Source organism: Vombatus ursinus, unplaced genomic scaffold (assembly GCF_900497805.2).
Source record: "Vombatus ursinus unplaced genomic scaffold, bare-nosed wombat genome assembly UNPS02014794.1, whole genome shotgun sequence".
In the NCBI taxonomy this organism is placed as follows: Eukaryota; Metazoa; Chordata; class Mammalia; order Diprotodontia; family Vombatidae; genus Vombatus; species Vombatus ursinus.
Genome location: NW_020954572.1, coordinates 362,758 through 386,068, shown reverse-complemented (window position 1 = coordinate 386,068; position 23,311 = coordinate 362,758). Strand labels below are relative to the sequence as shown.

The 23,311-nt window shown below is 39.8% G+C and overlaps 1 protein-coding gene across 1 annotated transcript; it reads left to right on the top strand.

The window, feature by feature from the left end:
* Positions 1–2,723: 2,723 nt before the first annotated feature.
* LOC114048982 (heat shock cognate 71 kDa protein-like) lies at positions 2,724–22,313 on the top strand. The gene is given in 5 exon segments (XM_027870176.1): positions 2,724–2,916; positions 2,919–4,318; positions 9,846–9,968; positions 10,135–10,479; positions 21,810–22,313. Coding segments are annotated over 5 exon segments (2,565 nt in total).
* Positions 22,314–23,311: the final 998 nt, after the last annotated feature.

The window sequence follows — 23,311 nt, the reverse complement described above, 5'->3', positions numbered from 1 at the left end:
TGCTCCTGAAAGGAAGTAGAAAAAATAATGGAACCATTCTGACTGGGTCTACTACAAATTCATGTTACACCATCTCAGCTGGGCCCTTACTGCTGCTAAGCAATCTCACTATACCTCCCTTACAAATTTCTTATCCCACTTTTCACGATGGCTCTTCCAAATCTTTTAATCCTTCCTCAAATCTATTATAGCTCTCCCTGCCTCTCTCAGTTGAGAACCCTGCTTCATATTTTGACATTTTTTTTAATATTTAGGCAATTGGGGTTAAGTGACTTGCCCAGGGTCACACAGCTAGTAAGTGTCAAATATTTAGTCTGAGGTCAGATTTGAACTCATGTCCTCCTGACTTCTGGGCCAGTGCTCTTATCTACCGTGCCATCTACCTGCCCCCCTGCTTCATATTTTATAGAAAAAATTGAGGACATTTGGCATAAGCTCTGTCTTCCCTCTGTCTCATCTATCACTCAAAATGCCTTCTGCAACTATCTTCTCCACCTCTGGCTCACATGATGAAATGGCCTTACTCCTGATTAGGTCTAACCTGTCTCCTTGTTCCATCCCATCTCCTCCAATAGATTACCCCCTCTGTCATCCCCACTTTCATTTATTTTCAATTTCTCCCTCTTTATTGGCTCATTTCCCACCGCCTACAAACATGCACATGGTCTCCCCCTATCCTGAAAAAAAATCTCCACTTGATCTTTCTGCTAATTATTGTCCTATATCTCTTTTGCCCTTTATAGCTAAATTCCTTGAAAAGGCCATCTACAATTAGGTCCTCCACTTTCTCTCCTCTCACTCTCTTCTTAACCCTTTATAATCAGATGAAAGTGAGGTTCAAGTGATGCCTTTTCCCCACCAAGAGGTATGCTAGAGCAAGCTTGTACTAACTTGTAAGAGCTAATTATTATGTTTTCAGTGTGAGTGTTTACACTTTGGAAATAGGTACATGCTATAAATCAGGACTTGATTTATTATTTTGTTGCTTGTCTAGACTTATGAAAGTCATGGAGAAAATATACAGATTAAACTTAAAAATGTGTCAGTTGTATATTTTTTCCCACAGAGAGCTGTCAAACATTTACCAGTACACTCCTACATTTGTACACATTTCTACTTGTATACCCTAATTATATGAGATCACTTCCCTTATTCTTTCTTCTTCTCCCAGTTATCCCTTTTCTCTCTTTTACTTCCTTTTTAAAAAAATCTTCTTTCCTTTTTTCTTTTTCTCCCCTTTTTTTAACATCATCAAAACATAACAAAACCATTTCCAGACCTTCTATCTCATTTGACTCCCTTAATGACTTCAAATGATATTAGCAAACAAAAGGGACCTTTGTATCATCCATTAGACTGTAAACAATTCATCCTTATAAAATCCCTTCAGATTGTTCACTTCTATTTACCTTTTTATCTTTCTCTTGATTCCCACATATATATTTCAAAGTTTTTATTCACTCTGCTTAGAAGTCTTCTACTTCATTAAAAACCCATTTTTTTTCTTGAAAAATTATTCTTAGTCTCACTAAGTAAGTTATTCTTGGTTGTAGGCCTGCATCTTTTATCTTTTGGAATATTACATTCCACACTTTCTATTCTTTAATGTCTTGTGTGATCCTGACAATGGTTTTTTTTTTCATTTTGTGGTTGTTGTTTAGTTATTTTTCAGTCATGTCCAACTCTTTGTATCCCCATTTGGGGTTTTCTTGGCAAAGATACTGGAGTAGTTTGCCATCTCCTTCTCCATCTCATTTTATAGATGAGGAAACTGAGGCAAACAGGGTTAAATGACTTGCCCAGGTCACACAGCTAGTAAGTATCTGAGACCAGTTTTGAACTTAGGAAGAGGAGTTTTCCTGACTTCAGGCTTGGCACTCTATCCACTGCACCACTTAGGTACCCCTGGTTACTCATTACTTAAACTCTTTCTTCATGTCTTCTTGCAATATTTTTTGTTTTTATTTGTAAGCTCTGACATTTCTTGGAGTTTTCATTTGGGGGTTTCTTTCAGTAGGTGATTGGGGGATTCTTTGAATTTTCACATTGTCCTCTTGTTCTAATATGACTGAGCAGTTTCCTTGAATGATTTCTTTTTAAAAATTTTTTTATTTATTTATTTTTGCATGATTTCTTAAAATTGGATATTTAGGTTCTTTTTTTGGGTCATAGCTTTTCAATTATTCTTAAATTATCTCTCTTTGATCTATTTTCTAGGTCAGTTGTTTTTTATATAAGATATCTTACATATTCTTCTATTTTCCCAATCTTTTAACTTTGTAATATTTCTTGTTGTCTCATGGAGTCATTAACTTCCATTTGTTCCATTCTGATTTTTAAGGAGTCTTGTAATTTACATGAATAATGTCTTATGACTCTTGTGTTAAGTTGTTAATTCTCTCCCCAAATCTCTCCTCCATAACTCTCATTTCTTTTGCAATTCTTTCTTCCAGTGCTCTTATTTCATTTATAATATCATTTTTATGGGTATCATATTGCTTGCCTTCTCAATGGGTCAGGGACAGGCTGGAAGGACAGAATTTCAAACTCAAAATTTTAAAAAAATGAATGTTAAAAAATTCAATCTCATCACTTTGAACAATCAAAAGATTAGATATAGGCAGTTTAGAAATGGTGTTGCTACTCAGTATAGCAGCAGCCCTTCTTCCTCCACAGTGGTCAGCTACAACTCCCCCCACCCCCGCTCTGACTCTTCAGCAACCATGTCGAAGGGATCCGCAGTTGGCATTGATCTTGGCACCACTTACTCCTGTGTGGAAGTCTTCCAATGTGGGGAAGTGGAGATCATTGCTAATGACCAAGGAAACAGGACCACCCCAAGCTATGTCGCCTTCACTGACACAGAACATTTAATCGGTAATGCTGCAAAGAATCAAGTTGCAATGAACCCCACCAACATGCTTTTGATGCCAAACGTCTCATTGGTTGCAGATTTGATGATGCAGTCATACAGTCAAACATGAAGCATTGGCCTTTAACGGTGGTGAATGATGCAGGCAGGTCTAAGGTCCAAGTGGATTACAAATAGAAGACCAAAAGTTTCTCTCCAGAAGAAGTATCTTCTATGGTATTGATCAAGATGAAAGAAATTGCTGAAGCTTACCTCAGGAAGACTGTCGCAAATGCTGTGGTCACAGTACCAGCCTATTTCAATGATTCCCAATGTCAGGCCACCAGAGATGCTGGAACCATCCCTGGGCTCAACGTGCTCTGAATCATCAATGAGCCAACTGCTGCTGCTATTACTTATGGCTTGGACAAAAAGGTTGGTGCCAAGAGAAATGTGTTGGTCTTTGACCTTGGAGGTGGTACTTTTGATATCTCTATTCTTACTATTGAAGCTGGCATCTTTGAGGTCAAGTCCACAGCTGGGGACACCCACTTGGGTGGAGAGGATTTTGACGACCGAATGGTCAACCATTTCATTGCTGAGTTGAAGTGAAAGCACAAGAAGGACATCAGTGAGAACAAGAGGGCTGTTCACCATCTGTGCACCACTTGTGAACGTGCAAAGTGTACACTCTCTTCTAGTACCCAGGCCAGTACTGAGATTGACTCCCTCTATGAAGGTATGTACTTCTATATATCAATCACCCAAGCCTGTTTTGAAGAGCTGAATGCTAATCTCTTCCGTGGCACACTGGATCCTGTGGAAAAGGCCTTACAAGATGCCAAGTTGGATAAATCACAGATTCATTACATCATCCTGGTGGGTGGTTCCACGTGCATCCCCCAGATCCAGAAGCTTCTGCAAGACCTCTTCAATGGCAAGGAGCTCAACAAGAGCATCAGTCCTGATGAAGCTGTTGCCTATGGTACAGCTGTCCAGGCTGCCATTTTGCCTGAAAATAAATCTGAGAATGTGCAAGACTTACTGCTGTAGGATGTCACTCCTCTTTCCCTTGGAATTGAAACTGCTGGTGGAGTTATGACAGTTGTGAGCAAACGTAATACCACCATCCCCACCAAGCAGACACAGATCTTTACCACTATTAACTATCCTGATGTGCTTATTCAGTTTTATGAAGGTGAGAGAGCAAGGACAAAGGATAACAACCTGCTTAGCAAGTCTGAGCTCACAGGAATCCCTCCAGCACCCAGGGGTGTTCCTCAGATTGAAGTAACATTTGACATTGATGCCAATGGCATCCTCAATGTTTCTGCTGTGGATAAGAGCACAGGCAAGGAGAAGATCACCATCACCAATGACAACGGTCATGTGAGCAAAGAAGACATTGAGTATATGGTCCAGGAGGCTGAGAAATACAAGGCTGATGATGAGAAGCAGACACAAATAGCAAACCCAATAATTGATAAGTTAGAATTTAAAAATTCTAGCTCCTAACCCCTCAGAATATTTATATGAGACTAAGTTAAAAATAGTCTGAATTTTTCACAGCTAGAAAAAGGGGAATGTGATTAGGTTTAGGATGGTGATGGAGAAGGTTCCTTCTAAGCAAAGGTATGGGAATGTTCTGATGAGTTCCTGAGACTCCCTCTTCTCACCTGCATGATGCGTAGGGACAGGCCTGATGGAAACAGTCTGACAACATAAACATAATACAAAGCCCTTGCACTCTACTGCAGGATTTTCAGGCTGTTAAGGAAATGTTTGCCACCTCAGGGCATAGAGAAGATACTGAAAAAAAAAATACATCAGAAGTGAACTCAGAAAACTGCTGCAGAAAAACAAGAACTTGATGGATTCAGAATTGATTTATTAGTGTAGAGAAGGGGTCACAGCAAGAGTCAAAATGAGATTGCATTATTATCAGGCACTAATTTTTATATAACCAAATGTGGTGTTTTAGTGCCTTTTTGACAATGTATAGTTGGGTTTTTTTTGTGAATTTAGATTTCTTTCTTTCTATGTTTTTAGGACCAATCTCATTTTTAATAAGGTTGAAAAGGAAAAAAAAAGTCTAGAAAACTCCTGTTGTTGCCATGTGATGTTCCACAAGTGCAGCTGTAGAAAAAGCGCTTATCAGTTGAATAAAAACCACATTTGATAGAGGAGAAAAAACATCCAATAGTATATGCAGGATTCTACACCTATAGCTCCTCAGTGCTACAAAAAGGGGAAGGAGTATGTCTTCCTATCTCTTTTTTAGGACCAACCTTGGCCACTGAAGCTCCTGTTGGTGGTGGTGGTATTTAGTGATTCCAACTCTTCATGACCACATAGACCATACCGTCCATGGGGTTTTCTTGGCAAAAATACTGGAGTGGTTTGCCATTTCTTTCTCCAGGGGATTAAGGCAAATACAGGTTAAGTGACTTGCCCAGGATCACACAGCTAGTAAGTATCTGAGGCTGGATTTGGACTCAGGTCTACCGGACTCCAGGCCCAATCCAGAGGTGAAGAACCTGTGACCTCAAGGCCACATGTGGCCCTCTAGCTCCTCAAGTGCGGCCTTTTGACCAAATCCAAACTTCACAGAACAAATTCCTTAATAAAAGGATTTGTTCTGTAAAACTTGGTCTTGGTTAAAAGGCTGCACCCAAGGACCTAGAAGGCCACATGTGGCCTCAAGGCTGCAGGTTCCCCACCTCTGCTATCCACTGAGCCACCTAGCTGCCTCCGTTGACGCTCTACCAACACTATACTAGTTTCTTCCTGCAGCTCCAATCCTTTTACTCCTTTTTTCGTAAACAGTGTTTACTGAAGATCACAAACATTTTTTAATATGAAAGACAACATTGATGTATAATGACTTTCAGTGGAGTTTGCCCTCGGCTTAACACATACAAAGGCACAGTCTCTTTTCTTTTTCATCCAGATTTTTCTTTCCCTATTTGCTGTTGTTCAGTCGTATCTGTCTTTTTGTGACCCCATTTGGGGTTTCCTTGACAGAGATACTGGAGTGGTTTACCATTTCCTTCTCCAGCTCATTTTACAGATGAGGAAGTGAGGCTCACAGGGGTAAGTGACTTGACCAGAATCACACAGCTAGTCAATGTCTGAGGCCAGATTTGAAATCATGAAGATAATCTTCCTGACTCCAGGTCCAACAGTCTATCCACTGTGCCACCTTCCTGCCCCTTCCCTATTTGTACATAATTTTACAATCAGCCTGGCCTTGAAATAAATAAAGCATATTCTTCTGCTTGTTATTAATTCCTCTCCCTCCCATCCCCCCCACCTCCCTTAACCCACCTACCTCATGAACTTCCCTGTTATATCTAGGGCACCGCCATCTTCCCAGTTACTCATCCTCACAACCGAGGTGTCATCCTTGACTCCTCACTCTCTCATTTCCCCATATACGATATGTTGCTAAGTTCTGCTGGTACTCCCTTTGTAACATCTCTCATATATCCCCCTTCTCTTCCATGACACTCCCACCACTCTGCTACAGGCCCACAATCACTTTACTCTCTGGAACTACTACAATAGTCTTCTGGTTGGTTTCCTTGTCTCAAGTCTTTCCCCATTCCAATCTATGCCTCACTCAGATGTCAAACTGATCTTCCTGAAATGGGAGTCTTAACATGTTAGCCTACTTATGAATCAATTCCAAAGGATCCCTATTACCTGCAGGATCAAATATGAAACCCTCTGTTTGGCCTTTAAAGTCCTTCATAATCTGGTTTCTTCCTATCTTTTCAGTCTTCTTACACTTTTCCACATACTCAGCATTTCAGTAAGATGGGCTGGTTCTTTGACTATAACACTCCATTTCCCAATTATGAGCATTTTCACTGGCTCTTTCTTAAGCTTGGAATGCTCTCCCTCTTTCTCTTAGCTTCCCTGGCTTCTTTCAAGTCTCGGTTAAAGTCACACCTTTTGTAAGAAGCCTTTCCCAGTCCTCCTTAATCTTAGTGCCTGCCTTTTGAGATTATTCCAAATTTATCCTATTCATATATTTTGTTTATCCTATTTTATATTGTTTTTACTTTTTTATTTAAATTTTTTCTATTTTACTTTTTTCTGAACTTAAGAAATAAAACAAGCATGTCCATAATAGAACAGAAAAAAACATGATTACACATGAAACTGCAAGATATTACTTTTAAGTATCTAATAAAGTTATCATGTAACTTTTTTTTGGCCTTTCCACCCCCCACCCTAGAGGTAGCTACTATTAGACAAAAATGTGTGTGTGTGTGTAATCATTCTATACATACTTCTATTTATTAGTTCTTTCTCTAGATGCAGATAGCATCTTCCTCCATAGGTCCTTTGTAGTTAATTTGGATATTTATAATAATCAAAATGACTTAGTCACTCAAAGTTCTTCTTAAAACAAAATTGTTGTTACTGTATACAATGCTCTCTTGGTTCTGCTTATTTTGCTCTTTGATATTTCATGCAAATCTATCCATGTTTTTCTGAGATCATCGAGCTCATTATTTCTTATAGCACAGTAGTATTCCATCACAATCACATACTGCAACTTGTTCAGCCATTCCCCAATTGACAGGTATCCCTGCAATGTCCAGTTCTTTGCCACTACAAAGAGAGCTGCTACAATACTTTAGAACATAGAGGTAATTTTCCTTTTTTTGCTAATCATCTTTGGAAACAGACTTAGTAGTGGTATTGCTGGGTCAAAGGGTATGCACAGCTTAATGACTCTTTGGGCATAATTTCCAGATTGCTCCCCAGAATGGTTGGATCAGTTCACAGTTCTGCCAATAGTGAATGAGTAGCCCAATTTTTCCACATCCCCTCCAGCATGTGTCACTTTCCCCTTCAATCGTTTTAACCAATCTGATAGATGTAAAATGATATCTCAAGGTTGTTTGAATTTGCATTTCTCTAATCAATAATGATTTAGAGTATTTTTATAATATATAATTTGTTTTGATTTCTTCATCAGAAAACTGCCTATCCTTTGGTCATTTATCAATGGGGAATGACTGGTATTCTTATAGATTTGACAAAGTTCTTCATATATTTGAGATGTGAGACCTTTATCTGAGAAATTGTCTATAAAGTTTTTCCCCCCAGTTTTTTACTTTTTTGCTGATCTTGGGTACGTTTGTTTTATTTGTACAAAAACTTTTAAAATTTAATGTAATTGATGGCGCAGTGGATAGAGCACCAGCTCTGGAGTTAGGAGGACCTAAATTCAAATCTGGCCTCAGACACTTGACACTTAGTAGCTGTGTGACTCTGGGCAAGTCACTTAATCCCATTGCCCAGGGAAAAAAAAGAAAAAAAATTAATGTAATTGAAATTATCCATTTTGTACCTCACATTGCTCTCTATCTCTTATTTATTCATAAATTATTCACTTAGCCATAAGTCTGATAGGTAATATGTTCCATGTTTTTCAAATTTTCTTGTAATATTTTTCTTTATATCTAGGTCATGTATCCATTTTGACCATATCTGGGTAAATGGTGTAAGATGCTGGACTCTGCCCAATTTCTTCCGGACTGCTTTCCAGATTTTTTTTTAATATTTAATCTGTTTTAATCAACCAAGATCTACCTGATCACCCTTACCCCCCAAGTCCTCTCTTTCATTAAAGATCCATTTTGTGCCCTGTAACATCATATTTAGTTTTGCTGGATAAGTTATTCTTGGCTGTAAGGCTTTGCTCTCCAGAATATCACATTCCAAGTTCTCCATTCCTTTATGGTGGTAGCTGCTAAATTGTATATGGTCCTGACTGTAAGCTCTTGTTGTTTGAATTCTTTCTGTCTGGTTGCTTGCAGTATTTTTTCTTTGACCTGGAAGCTCTGGATTTAGGCCATGGAAATTTTCATTTTGAAGTTTCTTTCTGGAGGTGATTATGTATTCTTTCTATTTCCATTTTGCCATCTGATTTTAAGAGATCTGGCCAGTTTTAAGATTTCTTGAAATAGGATATCTTTTTGATCATGTATTCAGATAGTCCAATTATTCTTAATTTTATTCCTCCCCAATCTGTTTTCCAGGTTAGTTTTTTTTTTTTTTTTGCTATGAGATACCTTACATTTTCTTCTATTTTTTTTCAGACTTTTGATTTTGATTTAATATTTGTCACCTTATAGAGTTATTGGCTTCTATTTAGTCCATTTTAATTTTCAGAGAGTTTGTTGCTTAGGTAAGGTTTTGTATCTCTGTGCCAAGCTATTAATTTCCTTTCCAATTTTTTTCTTCTATAGCTCTATTTTCTTTCCCAATTTTTTTCCCCCTCAAGCACTCTCATTCCATTATTTTTCTTTTCTTTTTTTTTTGGAGGCAATCAGGGTAAGTGACTTGCCCAAAGTCACACAGCTAGTAAGTGTCTGAGTCCAGATTTGAACTCAGGTCTTCCTGACTCCAGGGCTGATTCTCTAGCCACTGAGCCGCCTAACTGCTCCTTCTCATTCCATTTATAAAAACATTTTTAATGCTTTAAAAAAACAACTCTTGCTTCATCTTTCCAGGAATTGTAGTTGAGTTTGTGGCCAACCTCTGTTTTTCTCTGAGGCTTTACTTTTAGATGTTTTGGAGTCATTCTCTTCCTTTGTGTTTCGAGCATCTCCAACAGCATAACAGCTCATTGTAGTCAGGTTCTTTTTTTTGTTTGCCAATTCTTTTTTTTTTTTTTTGGTAATGGGATTAAGTGACTTGCCCAAGGTCACACAGCTAGTAAATGTCAAGTGTCTGAGGTTGCATTTGAACTCAGGTTCTCCTGACTCCAAGGCTGGAGCTCTATCCACTGCGCCACCTAGCTGCCCCTGTTTGCCAATTCTTCCAGCCTACTTCCTGACTTCAAACTTGATGTGACCACTCTGCCACACTTCTGGAGGAAAAGTCTGGGCTGGTCCTGCTGCTTTCTTGGGGGCATTGAACATTGTGTTATTTCAGGATCTCAGGGACAGATTAGAGACCTGTAAGCTTTCAGGGCCCCCAGAGTGGTCTTACCCAGGGCAAAGTCCAAGCTCTGCAAACTTCTAACCTGGGTTCGGGTCTGTGCAAGATGAGACTGTTGTTGGATTCTGTCCCCATTAGCCAGCTGGAAAGTTCTGTGGGTTCAGAATGGCAGAATTGTAGTTGCTCTTTGATTTGGAATTCTTGCCTTGGTTATTCCTTTCCAGGCTGGGCTAGATGTTGGAAATGAGATCCTGCTCTGTGCCTGGGGTCTGAGCCATTCTGCTGCTAACTTCTGATCTTCCTCATTTCTCCTTCGCCAGGAGTACCACTGCCGGAATGCCGCTATCATGCAAACACAGGTCCCCTTCTCACTGTCCTGTATCTGTGACCTAAAATTGGGTTGTGGGCAACAAAGCTGTCAGTTCACACCTGTCCCTGCCCCCATACCCAGTTTGGGTCTGGTGGTGCCCCCATATGTTGCCCCACCTCTTGCCCTGGTTCATAGCCTTTCCCTTGGTGCTGGAATACTCAGCCTGTGGAGTACTCCTGGCCCAACCCTGTCTCCGGCGTCTGCGGACTTCCCTCTCTGTCTCCTTATGTCAACCTGGGCCAGAGAAAGGACTCACTGTGACTTTTTCCGCATTTCCTCATCAGGACCCAGTCTGGTACATTTTCTAGATCTGTTTGGAGGAGTTCAGGAATGGGAGCTCATCACAGCTCTGCCATAGAGATATCTATTATTTGTACATAGTTGTGTGTTTGCATGTTATCTTTCTTATTTGAATGTCAGCTCCTTGAGAGCAAGAACTGGTAGTCCTTTGTATCCTCAGCCCTTCGTAGTATCTGACATATAGGAGGCACTTAAATAATATATCAAATAAATGCTTATTGACCTGATGGCATGTTTAATTATACAAGTTTCTAGGATTTCTTCCAGCTCTAAAGTCTGTGATCTATACTAGTAATAGAGAGTGTATGGAAAAATGCCTATTATCTAAGCTTTATTTAATCATTTCAGTTTTGCTCGAATCTTTGTGACCCCATTTGGGATTTTCTTGGCAAAGAAACTGGAGTGTTTTGCCATTTCCTTCTCCAGTTCATTTTACAGATGAGGAAACTGAGGAAAATAGGGTTAAGTGACTTGCTCAGGGTCACATAGCTAGGAAGTGTTTGAGTCCAGATTTGAACTCAGGAGGATGAGTCTTCCTGACTTCAGGCTTAGCACTCTATCCATGGTGCCACCTACATGTCCACTACGTAAACTAGAAGTTTCCAAACATTTTTGAGCCCACACTTCATTATTAAAAAATTCTGAGTTCCATTTCCAGGAGCCAAGATGGTAGAGAAAGAAGTAAGTCTCTGTCACCCTCCCTTATTGACCTCTGAAAGCCCAGAAAATATCACCCCAGGAAAAACCCTGGAACAGCTGAACCAGGAGAAAGACAGGGTGCAGACATAAAAAGGCACAAAAACCTATTACAGTAGAGGGAAAGGAGGAAGGGAAATGAGCATTGTTTGAACCTTACTTTCATCAGATTTGGTTCAAAGAGGGAATAATAATCAGTAAAGTATAGAAATCTAACTTACCCTGTAGAAAGTAGTAGGCGAAAGGGAAAAGAAAAGGGAGGGAGGTAAATAGAAGGGAGGGAAGTAGTAAGGGCAAAGGGGAAGAAAAGAGAAAGGGCTAATAGAAGGGAGGTGGGACTGAGGGAGGTGGTGGTCAAAAGCAAAACACTAGTGAAGAGGGAAAGGGAGAAGGGGGGGGATAGGATGGAGAGAAAGACACAGATAATAATCACAACTGTGAATGTGAATGGGATGAACTCTCCCATAAAACCGAAGTGGATAGCAGAGTGGATTAAAAACCATAATCTTACAATATGTTGTTTACAAGACACATTTGAAACAGAGGGATATGCACAGGGTAAAGGTGAAAGGCTGGAGCAGAATATATTATGCTTCAGCTGAAGTAAAAATAGCAGGGGTAGCAATCCTGATCTCAGACAAAGCAAAAGCAAAAATAGATATTATTAAAAGAGATAGAGAAGGAAATGACATCCTGCTAAAAGGCACCATAGACAATGAAGTAATATCATTACTAAACATATATGCACCAAATGGTATAGCATCCAGATTCTTAGAGGGGAAGTTCAGGGAGTTACAGGAAGAAATAGACAGCAAACTATGTTAGGGAGGGACCTCAACCTCTTCCTCTCTGAATTAGAGACATCTAACCACAAAATAAACAAGAAAAAAGTTAAGGAGGTGAATAGAATTTTAGAAAAGTTAAATATGGTAGACCTCTGGAGAAAACTGAATGGGGATAGAAAGGAATATACTTTTTTCTCAGCGGCACATGGCACTTACACAAAAACCGACCAGGTACTAGGGCATAAAAACCTCACAATCCAATGCAGAAAGGCAGAAATACTAAATGCATCCTCTTCAGTTCATGATGCAATAAAATTACATGTAATAAAGGGCCATGGAAAGATAGACTAAAAATTAATTGGAAACTAAATAATCTAATACTAAAGAATGCATGGGTCAAAGAACAAATCATAGAAACAATCAATAACTTCATGCAAGAAAATGACAATAATGAGACAACATACCAAAACTTACGGAATACAGCGAAAGCAGTTCTTAGGAGAAGTTTTATATCTCTAGATGCTTACATAAATAAAATAGAGAAAGAGGAGATCAATGAATGGGGCATGCAACTAAAAAAATTATGAAAAAGAACAAATTAAAAATCCCCAATTAAATACCAAATTAGAAATATTGAAAACCAAAGAAGAGATTAATAAAATTGAAATTAAGAAAACTATTGAGCTAATAAACAAAACTAAGAGTTGGTTTTATGAAAAAGCCAATAAAATAGATAAACCTTTGGTTAATTTAATCTAAAAAAAAGAAAGAAGAAAACCAAATTACCAGTATCAAAAATGAAAAAGGTGAATTCACCACCAATGAAGAGAAAATTAAAACAATGATTAGGAACTATTTTGCCCAACTGTATGCCAATAAATTTGACAATCTTAGTGAAATGGATGAATATTTACAAAAATATAAATTGCCCAGATTAACAGAAGAGGAAGTAAAATATTTAAATAACCCCCTCTCAGAAAAAGAAATTGAACAAGTCATCAATGAACTCCCTAGGAAAAAATCTCCAGGGCCAGATGGATTTACAAATGAATTCTATCAAACATTTAAAGAACAATTAATTCCAAAACTATATAGATTATTTGGGAAAACAGGTAAAGAAGAAATCTTACAGTAGAGGGAATTCTTTTCATGATAAAAATATGGTACTGATACCTACACCAGGAAGAGTCAAAACAGAGAAAGAAAACCATAGACTACTTTCTCTAATGAATATAGATGCAATAATTTTAAATAAAATATTAGCAAATAGATTACAGCAACTTATCATAAGAATAATACACTATGACCAGGTAGGATTTATACCAGGCATGCAGGGATGGTTCAACATTAGGAAAACAAATTGATCATATCAACAACAAAACTACCAGAAACCACATGATTTTCTCAATAGATGCAGAAAAAGCTTTTGACAAAATACAGCACCCATTCCTATTAAAAACACTAGAGAGCACAGGAATAAATGGAGTCTTCCTTAAAATGATAAGTAGCATCTACCTAAAACCTTTAGCAAGCATCAAATGTAATGGGATAAGCTAGAAGCATTTCCAATAAGATCAGGGGTGAAACAAGGATGTCCATTATCACCACTGTTGTTCAATATGGTACTAGAAACATTAGCTTTAGCAATGAGAAGAAAAAGAAATTGAAGGTATTATAATAGGCATAATAAGAAACAAAGTTATCACTCTTTGCAGATGATAAGATGATATACTTAGAGAATCCTAGAGAATCAAGTAGAAAACTACTTGAGGTAATAAACAACTTTGGCAAAGTGTTAGGATATAAAATAAACCCACATAAATCATCAGCATTTCCATATATTACCAACAAAGCCCAACAATAAGAGATAGAAACAGAAATTCCATTTAAAGTTACTGTAGACATTATAAAATATGTAAGAGTCTACCTGCCAAAACAAACCTGAGAACTATATAAACACAATTACAAAACACTTTTCACACAAAGTCAAATCTAAATAATTGGAAAAACATCAGTTGCTCGTGGGTAGGCTGAGCTAATATAATAAAAACGATAATTCTACCTAAGTTAATTGACTTATTCAGGGCCATACCATTCAAACAACCAAAAATTATTTTATAGAGCAAGCAAAAAGAATAGCAAGATTCATTTGGAAGAACAAAAGGTCCAGAATATCAAGGGAACTAATGGAAAAGAAATGCTAGGGAAGGTGGCCTAGCCATTCTAGATCTTAAATTGTATTATAAAGCAGCAATCATCAAAACTACTTGGTACTGGCTAAAAATAGTGTGGTGGATCAGTGGATCAGTGGATCAGTGGATCAGACACAGTAGTCAATGACTACAGTAATCTACCATTTGATAAACCCAAAGACCTCAACTTCTGGGATAAGAACTCACTATCTGACAAAAACTTCTGGGAAAACTGGAAAAGAGTATGGCAGAAACTAGGCATAGATCAAAATCTTACACCATATACCAAAATAAAGTCACAATGGGTACATGATTTAGCTATAAAGGCTGATACTATAAGCAAACTGGGAGACCAAGGAATAGTTTACCTGTCAGATTTATGGAGAACAGAAGAATTTATGACCAAACAAGAAATAGAGAACATTATGAAATACAAAATGGATAATTTTGATTACATTAAATTGAAAAGTTTTTGCACAAACAAAGCCAATGCAACCAAGATTAGGAAGGGAAGCAAAAAACTGGGAAAGAATTTTTACAACCAGTGTCTCTGATAAGGGCCTCATTTCTGAAATATATGGAGAACTAAGTATAATTTATAAAAATATAAGTCATTCCCCAATTGATAAATGCTCAAAGTATATGAACAGGCAGTTCTCAGGTGAAGAAATTAAAGCCATCTATAGTCATATGAAAAAATGCTCTAAATCACTATTGATTAGAGAAATGCAAATCAAAACAACTCTGAGGTACCACATCACACCTATCAGAATGGCCAACATGACAAAACAGGAAAATGCTAAATGTTGGAGAAGATGAGGGAAATTTGGAACACTAATACGTTTTTGGTAGAGTTGTGAACTGATCCAACCATTTTGGAGAGCAATTTGGAACTATGCACAAAGCGCTATAAAAATGTACATATCCTTTGACCCAGCAATAGTACTTCTAGGGCTGTATCCCAAAGAGATCATACAAATGGGAAAAGGACCCACATGTACAAAATTTTTATAGCAGCTCTTTCTGTGGTGGCAAAGAATTGGAAATTGAGGGGATGCCCATGAATTTGGGAATGGCTGTACAAGTTGTGGTATATGAATGTAATGGAATACTATTGTGCTACAAGAAATTATGAGCAGGAGGATTCCAGAAAAACCTGGAAAGACTTGTATGGACTGATGCTGAGTGAAGTGAGCAGAACCAAGAGAATGTTGTACACAGTAACAGCTCATTGACAGCTCTTCTTAGCAATGCAAGGAACTAAGACATCTCCGAAAGTCTCATGATGGAAAATGCTGTCCACATCCAGAGAAAGAACCATGGAGTCTGAATGCAGATCGAAGCATACCATTTGCTTTTTTGTTTCTTCTTTCTCATGGTTCCTCCTATTGGATCTAAGTCTTCTTTACAACATGACTAATGTGAAAATATGTTTAACAGGAATGTACACGTAGAGTCTCTATCAGATTGCATGCCATCTTGGGGAGTAAGGAGGAGAAAATTTGTAACTCAAAAGCTTATGGAAGTGATTGTTGAAAACTAAAAATAAATTAATTAATTAAAAAATTTTGAGTACCCATCCCCAATGTGTATATTTTTTTATTTATGAGTTAAATCCCACAGGGAGCCTCTGGCATCACTTTTGGAAATTCCTGGTTGAGATTATGATACATAGTTGGATAGGTAATCCACGGTGCCTGTATTTTGGACAGGCACTGTTGACTGACAGTAAGCTGGGATAAGAATTAAATGAGAGGATTTTTGGGGTAAATCATAATTGAGAAACAACATGATATTTCAGTGATCTGATGTTTCTCAATGCTATAGAAGCCAGTTCTCCTGGTGATGCTAAATGGCTATGGCTCAAAGAATGGAAGCATCATATAAATCTATATATGTATATCTATATATGTATATGTGCATATATATGTATATGTATAAATATATATATATATATGTTGCTGGTGAACAAAAAGCATGAAACTAGGTAAAATCTGAGTGTGCACCATATTATTAACCAAGAGGAGTGGTATAAATGACTGTATGGTATATATGTGGCCAAAGAGAGGAGTTGGACATGTGCCCACTGTTAGAGAAAACAAACAGCCCAAGTGTTACGTTAAAATCCACTATTCACCAAAATTAAAAGATGCAAAGGACAGCCTCTAGCATGTTCTCTATGGAAAATTTGTGTAAAGACATGGATTAAAATTGCTGAAGGTGCGATGGTATGTGTACTAATAGAAGGGAGGCCCACCCTGATGAAATCATAGGGTAACTTGTAAGGGATCTCAAAAGCATGCAGTTCAACCCCTTAATTATATTTTTTCCTTAATAGTATTTTTCCCTTAATAGTATTTTTCCCATTTACATGTAAAGATAGTTTTCAATATTCATTTTTATAAAATGTTGAGTTCCAAATTTTTCTCCCTCCCTTCCCTCCCCCTCCCTAAAACAGCAAGCAATCTGATATAGGTTATACATATACAATCATATTAAACATATTTCCATATTAGTCATGTTGTGAAAGAAGAATTAGAACAAAAGGGAAAAACCATGAGAAAGAAAAAACAAAAAAGAAAAAAGAGAGAGAAAATAATATGTTTCGATCTGCATTCAGACTCCATAGCTCTTTCTTTGGCTGTGGATAGCATTTTCCATCATTAATCTTTTGGAGATGTCTTAGATCCTTGCATTGCTAAGAAGAGCTAATTCTCTCAAAGTTAGTCTTCATACAATGTTGCTGTTACTATGTACAACATTCTCCTGGTCCTGCTCATTTCACTCAGCATCAGTTCATACAAGTCTTTCCAGGTTTTTCTGAAGTCTGCCTGCTCATCATTTCTTATAGCACAATAGTATTCCATTACATACATATACCACAACTTGTTCAGCCACCCCCCAACTGATGGGCATTCCCTTGATTTCCAATTCTTGGCCACCCCAAAAAGAGCTCTCCCCCCCAATCTCCTCTCCCTCTTATGATCCTTCCCCATATCTCTTATCTGCTTCCCATCCTATCTCCTTAGTGGGTAAGATGAATTTCTATATCTAACTGAGTGTGTAAATATAAATACGTATATATAAATATGCATATATTTGTATATGTAGATATATCCATATATATGTGTACAAAGCTGTTTGACCTTCTGGATCTAAGATATTAGGGCAGTTTTCCTTGATAATTTCTTTTTTAAAAAAATTAATTTATTTTTAGTTTTCAACATTCACTTCTGTAAGATTTGAATTTTAAATTTTCTTCCCCTCCCTCCCCAAGATGGCATACAATCTGATATAGTCTCTACTTAATACATTCATATTAAGCATATTTTCTCATTAGTCATGATGTAAAGAAGAATTAGAACTGATGGAAGGAACCACGAGAATGAAGCAATAAAACAAAACAACAAAAGAAAAGGAGAGCTAATAGTATGCTTCCATATGCATTCAGACTCCATAGTTCATTCTCTGGATGTGGACAGCATTTTCCATCATGAGACTTTTGGAGATGTCTTAGATCCTTGCATTGCTGAGAAGAGACAAGTCTATCAAAGTTAGTCATAGCACAATGTGACTGTTACTGTGTATAACATTCTCCTGGTTCTGCTCACTTCACTCAGCATCAGTTCATATAAGTCTTTCCAGGTTTTTCTGAAGTCTGCCTGCTTATCATTTCTTATAGCACAATAGTATTACATTCCATTCATATACCACAACTTGTTCAGCCATTCTCCAACTGATGTGCATGCCCTCAATGTCCAATTCTTTGCAACCACAGAAAGAGCTGCTATAAATATTTTTGTACATGTGGGTCCTTTTTCCATTTGTATGATCTCTTTGGGATACAGACTTAGAAGTGGTAGTGCTGGGTCAAAGGCTGTGCACAGTTTTATAGCCCTTTGGGCATAACTCCAAATTGCTCTCCAGAATGGTTGGATAACCCCTTCATTTTAAAGACAATGTTTTCACTGACATATCAAAGTACAAAATTATGGGTAGGTCTTAAGGAAAACATCCTCTCACAGACCAAGGGAAATCTTCTATTTAGAAAGAAATTATTTAGTAATCACTGGAAAGAACCATAGACTCTTGGATTTAGGAGAACCCTTCCTCTGGCACTTGTGTAACCTTGGAGAGGTCATTTAACCATCCTAGGCCTCTGTTTCCTTATGTTTACAACTGAGGCCATGGGAGTAAATGTTCTATAAGGTCTCTTTCCATCTGCAGATCTAAGAATCTGAAATTCTAGCTCTATGTGTTGGACCCTTGAGCAACCTGTTTAACTTGTTCATGTCTAAAATGAAAATAATTCTTGCACTACCAACTTCACAAGCTTGATTAAAAAAAAAAACCTGTTGTTAACCTTAAAGCCCTATAAGAATGTCTTATTATTTTTATGGTAGAAATCCTGTGGCCTGCCAGGCATTGAAGTATACCAGGAAATTATTCCCCCCTGGGAATTCTACTCAGTGGGAATGACTACTTTCCTAACTATGGAATCTCTTTTCTGTTCAATATCCTGTCCTACCTTTTAACCTCCTTCCCTCCAGGGAATTTATCCCCTATCTGGGTATACCAAGTCTACATTTTATCTCTTTGGGTGTTAATGGCTAACAGAATTGGGCTGCAATACTATACTCCACCAGGAGATGTCACAGTCCCAACACTGACATTTTTAAGCCCCAGCCACTTGGGAAGAACAAATTACTGTATTTGTTTTCACCAGTTTTGCATTGTAAATTCTGCCTACTGAATTTACTTAGGATTAAAGATACTCCAATCTTTCCAATGTGGTTTATGATTATTACTGCTTAGACGAAGTGGGACAGGATGAGATGGCCACTCCATGTTTTCACCCATCCCTAACAGTTTTCTCTTTGGGAATGAAAAAAGGTCTGACCCTGCCTTAGGATGGATGTTTAGATATTTTTGTTATTGGGGAGCGCTTTTTGCTTGGAGTTTTGGTTCCTCACTTTATACACTTTGTCCCTCATTCTTCTCAACCTTTGGTGTCAAACACACCATTTAGCCCCAGGCGCCCGCTTAAAATCATAGTCACAGTATACTAGAGGTGAAAGAGAATGTAGTGGCCATTTAATTCAAATCCCATTTTACAGAGAAGGAAACTGAGGCTCTGAGAAAGGAAGAGACTTGCTTGCCTAAGCCATGAGTAACAAAGCCGGGAATCAGAATAAGGTCCGGACTTCCAATCCAGGGCTTTTTGCATAATATCACACTGTCACAGCTAATTAATAGTGGCACCAAAATTAGGAATGAAACAAGCATTTATTAAGCACCTACTGTGTGCCAGGCATTGCGCTAAGAGCTTTTTATAAAGATCTTTTTTGATCCTTGAAACAAACCTTGCAGGTTTGGTTGTGTGAGGCAAACAGGGTGAAGTGATTTGCCCAGGGTCACAAAGTTAGTAAGTGTTCGAATCGAGCTTTAAACTCTTCCTGACTTCAGGTCCTGGGGTCTGTCCACTGTACCACTTAGATGCCTTAGCAATGTTATCTCTGACTCTTAATCCAAGGTACCTTCTACCACACCAAAGTAAATGTGAGTTTACTAATACTAAAATCCAAAGAACAGGCCTGGTAATCCTTGGAGCTACAGAAAACTGTCTTGGCTTACTCTGACCTATTCAATCAACAGACATTTATCAGTCACCTACTATGTGCTTTGATCTCATTTGTTGTGGAATGACATCACTTCACTGTATTATTGTTGTGTGACAAAAATAATTTTTTTTGTTTTTGTGGGCAATTGGGGTTAAGTGCCTTGCCCAGAGTCACACAGCTAGTGAGTGTTATTTGTCTGAGGCTGGATTTGAACTCAGGAACTGTTCTCTATCCACTGCACCACCTAGCTGCCCCCCAAATAGTTTATCTTGAAGGAGAATATACTGTAAAGTTGGATGGGAATATAAGCTTCTTTAGCCATCTTTAGAAGGGAAAAAGTCAAAGAAAATACATATATGTTGTACATTGGCCTGTTCTCTCCCTGTAGAATGCTCTTTCTGAGAAACATAATAGTGTCTTCTGGTTATGCCTTTCCTAAGGATTAAAACTGCACATCAGAAAAATTGTCAAGACAAACCTGTACAGACTTTGTGTGTATTTTTAAATGCCAAAGTCTGTTTCAGGTTTGAGACGCAATATCAGAATGACAGATGAAAAAACATGAGAAATAATAGTATTCACTAAAAAAAAGTTTCAGTCCCTGCTCTGAAGGAGCTTACATTCTGGGGAATGGGAGGGATTGGACGTGAACACCATCAATATGTATACACTACCCTGGGGGTGTGTGTGTGACTGCCTGAGATATCCAGATGAAAGAAAAGGATTCTGAAAGGCACAGACTTACTGCCATGTACCCAGTGAATCCATAAGCGCAGATCTACTCAATCCCCAGGTTGTTTCCAGGCCAGGCTTGCAGCAAGCATGGTTTGGTAGAGAAGGGAATAAGTATTTATTAAGCACCTATTATATGCCAGGAACCATACTAAGCACTTTACAAATATTATCTCATTTGATCCTCACAACAATCTTTCAAGGTAGGTGCTGTTATTATTCTTCATTTTACAGTTAAGGAAACGGAGGCAAACAGATTTTTTTTTTTAAACTGACTTTGCCCAGAGTTACCCAGCTAGTATCTTAGGCTACATACAAACTCAGGGCTTCCTGACCCTAGGCCCAGTGCTCCATCCACTGCACCACTGGGCTGCCTACAGTAGAAAAGGATTTGAATTTAGTCACTGGACCAGGGTTCAATTCAATTCAACATGTACTCATTAAGAGCCTACTATACAGGGCAGGCACCGCTAGAACTGGGGATATGAAGATAGTTCTCTCCTTAGTTCCTGCCCAGAAGGAATTTCTATCCCACTGGGGAGAAATAGCACATATAAGTAAATAAACCATACATACAACAAAATAAATATAAGGGCTGCCTGTCGGAAGTACATTCGAGGGCAACCTTGAAGGCAGTTGGGGGATTTCACTCCTCAGAAGTAAGGAGGGGCAGCAATCTGTCAGAGTGGGGTAGGAGGTGTGTGTGTGTTTGTGTGTGTGTAATTTCTCGTACTGGGAGTATTAAGAAAGCCCGTTCCAGCGCTGGCACTTGGAAGTTGCGTAACCCTGTGGTGACTAATTCCACCTGTGGGCCCCGCTTCAATCTGTGTTTTATGGATTTTTTTTTTTTGTAGTGACCTGTCAGTAACCATTTATTAAGCACTACGTGTCAGGCGCTGAGCTAAGGCTGGAGATACAAAGAAAAGGTAAAAGACAGTCTTTATTTCCAAGGAACACATCCCTTCCTCCAAATCATATCTGCAACTTGAAAGACTCCAAAAGCTTTAAAAGTTTATGACCTGTCCAGCATGTGTCAAAGGGGAGATTTGAACCTAGGTCCCCGAAAGGTCAAATGGGCACGACAAGCATATATATGCATATATAGAATGTATATATATGGAAAGCATATATGACATTTTCATACATATATATATTTACACACAACACACAGTTGTTCAGGGGGAACGCCTCAAAGCCCTAATGAAGCCTGAGTCACAACTGTGGGAGTTTCCCATCTCCTTAGGGCATGTAAAAGCTGGAGGCCAGCTGGGGGTGAAGCGCTGCTGCCTCCTAGCCTAGGTGAGACGCTTCTTGCAGTCTCTATTTCAAGGATCTCTCCTCTCGGCTCATATTTCCCTTTTAGACTTGGGGAATGGAAGGGGAGGGGGAAGTGATGGAGCGCACCCTGAATTCCAACCTCCTTCACCCAGGAGACACGACATCCAAGGCCACTGTAGGGATGAGGCGAGGAAACAGGGTTTCCACACCCGGTTGGAGTACCCTCCCGGGCTGCTAATCTACCCGCCGTGGGTTTCCTGCCCGCAGGGTGGTATAAGGCACGGCTCCAGTCCAATCGTGCCCCACCCTGTGCCCAGCCTCCACGGCAACGGTTTCTGGGTGCTGCAAAACTTGTTTCATTCGACTCCTCCCAACTTCCGTAGGGGGTGCCCGGACACGGGTAGCAATGCGTGGCCCAGTCCCGCCTATGTGCTGGTCTTCCCCTCTCCACAGGTACAACAGTGGACTCAGGTGCAACGAACCCCTCCCCTCCCCGCCGCGGAGCTAGGGTCCAAAGGAAAGTGAATCATCCCCTCTTTTGCAGTGCCCGACCACTCCCACGCTGCTGTATTCCCACGTGCACGCGGACACATGTTCTCTAGTACAGCAAGCCCCTCTCTGCAGTGCGTCCCACCCCACTCACCGCATCCGCGATCCCACTTTCAATTAACACTTTCCTCCCACGTGGTTGCAAGGACAGTACGAACAGCCGGGCCTCCTCCCCCCATTACGTGCAGCAGTGTTCCACTTATCGTGAACTTTTTTCCCCTCGTAGGGGTGTGGTTCCAAGCGCAGGGTGATACCCTTTCTTCCCTTTAGGGGCATTTATTGCCATTTGCAAAGAACCTCTTTTGGCCCACGTGGAGCGACGGTCCCAAGGGCCAAAGGCCTCCTCTCTGCAATATCATCCTCCCCTCTTGCTGTCAGCCGCGTTTCCACTCGCAATGAGCCCCTTTCACACCACGTAGAGGTACGGTGACACCACCCACCCCCTCTTACGCGCAGTTGTGTTCTTATATGCAATGCACCCTTTTCCGCTCACGTGGAGGTAGCGTCCCAGGGCTAGCGCACTCCATTCCTTCCCCCGTGTGCCCCCCTAACCCTTAAGTGAAGCCACGGTCCTAGGGCAGTGACTCTCCCCTATCCCCCCAGGGCAGGCAGCAGGGCGGCCTCCGCGGGCAGTGGTCACCTCCCCAGCTTGAGTCCCGCGTGCAGAAACGATTGCCCCCTCCCCCCTTCCTTCCCCTACTCTCAGCCCGGGTCCAAAGTGCAGATGCCACCGCTCTCCTCCCTCCACGCTCAGCCCTGGTCGCACGTGCAGATGCCACCCCATCCGTCCCCCACGCTCAGCCCTTCCCTCCCTGGCCCCAAGCTCAGCCTCTGTCCCTGAGCGCTTTCCGCCCGGGGGCAGCTGCGGCGCGGCGCAGCGGAGGCGGCGCGAGGGGGCTGCCCCGGGGACCCGAGGGGGCGGGGCCGCATTCTCATTGTTCCTTACTCGAGAGCGTCCCGGGTCCCTCCCACCC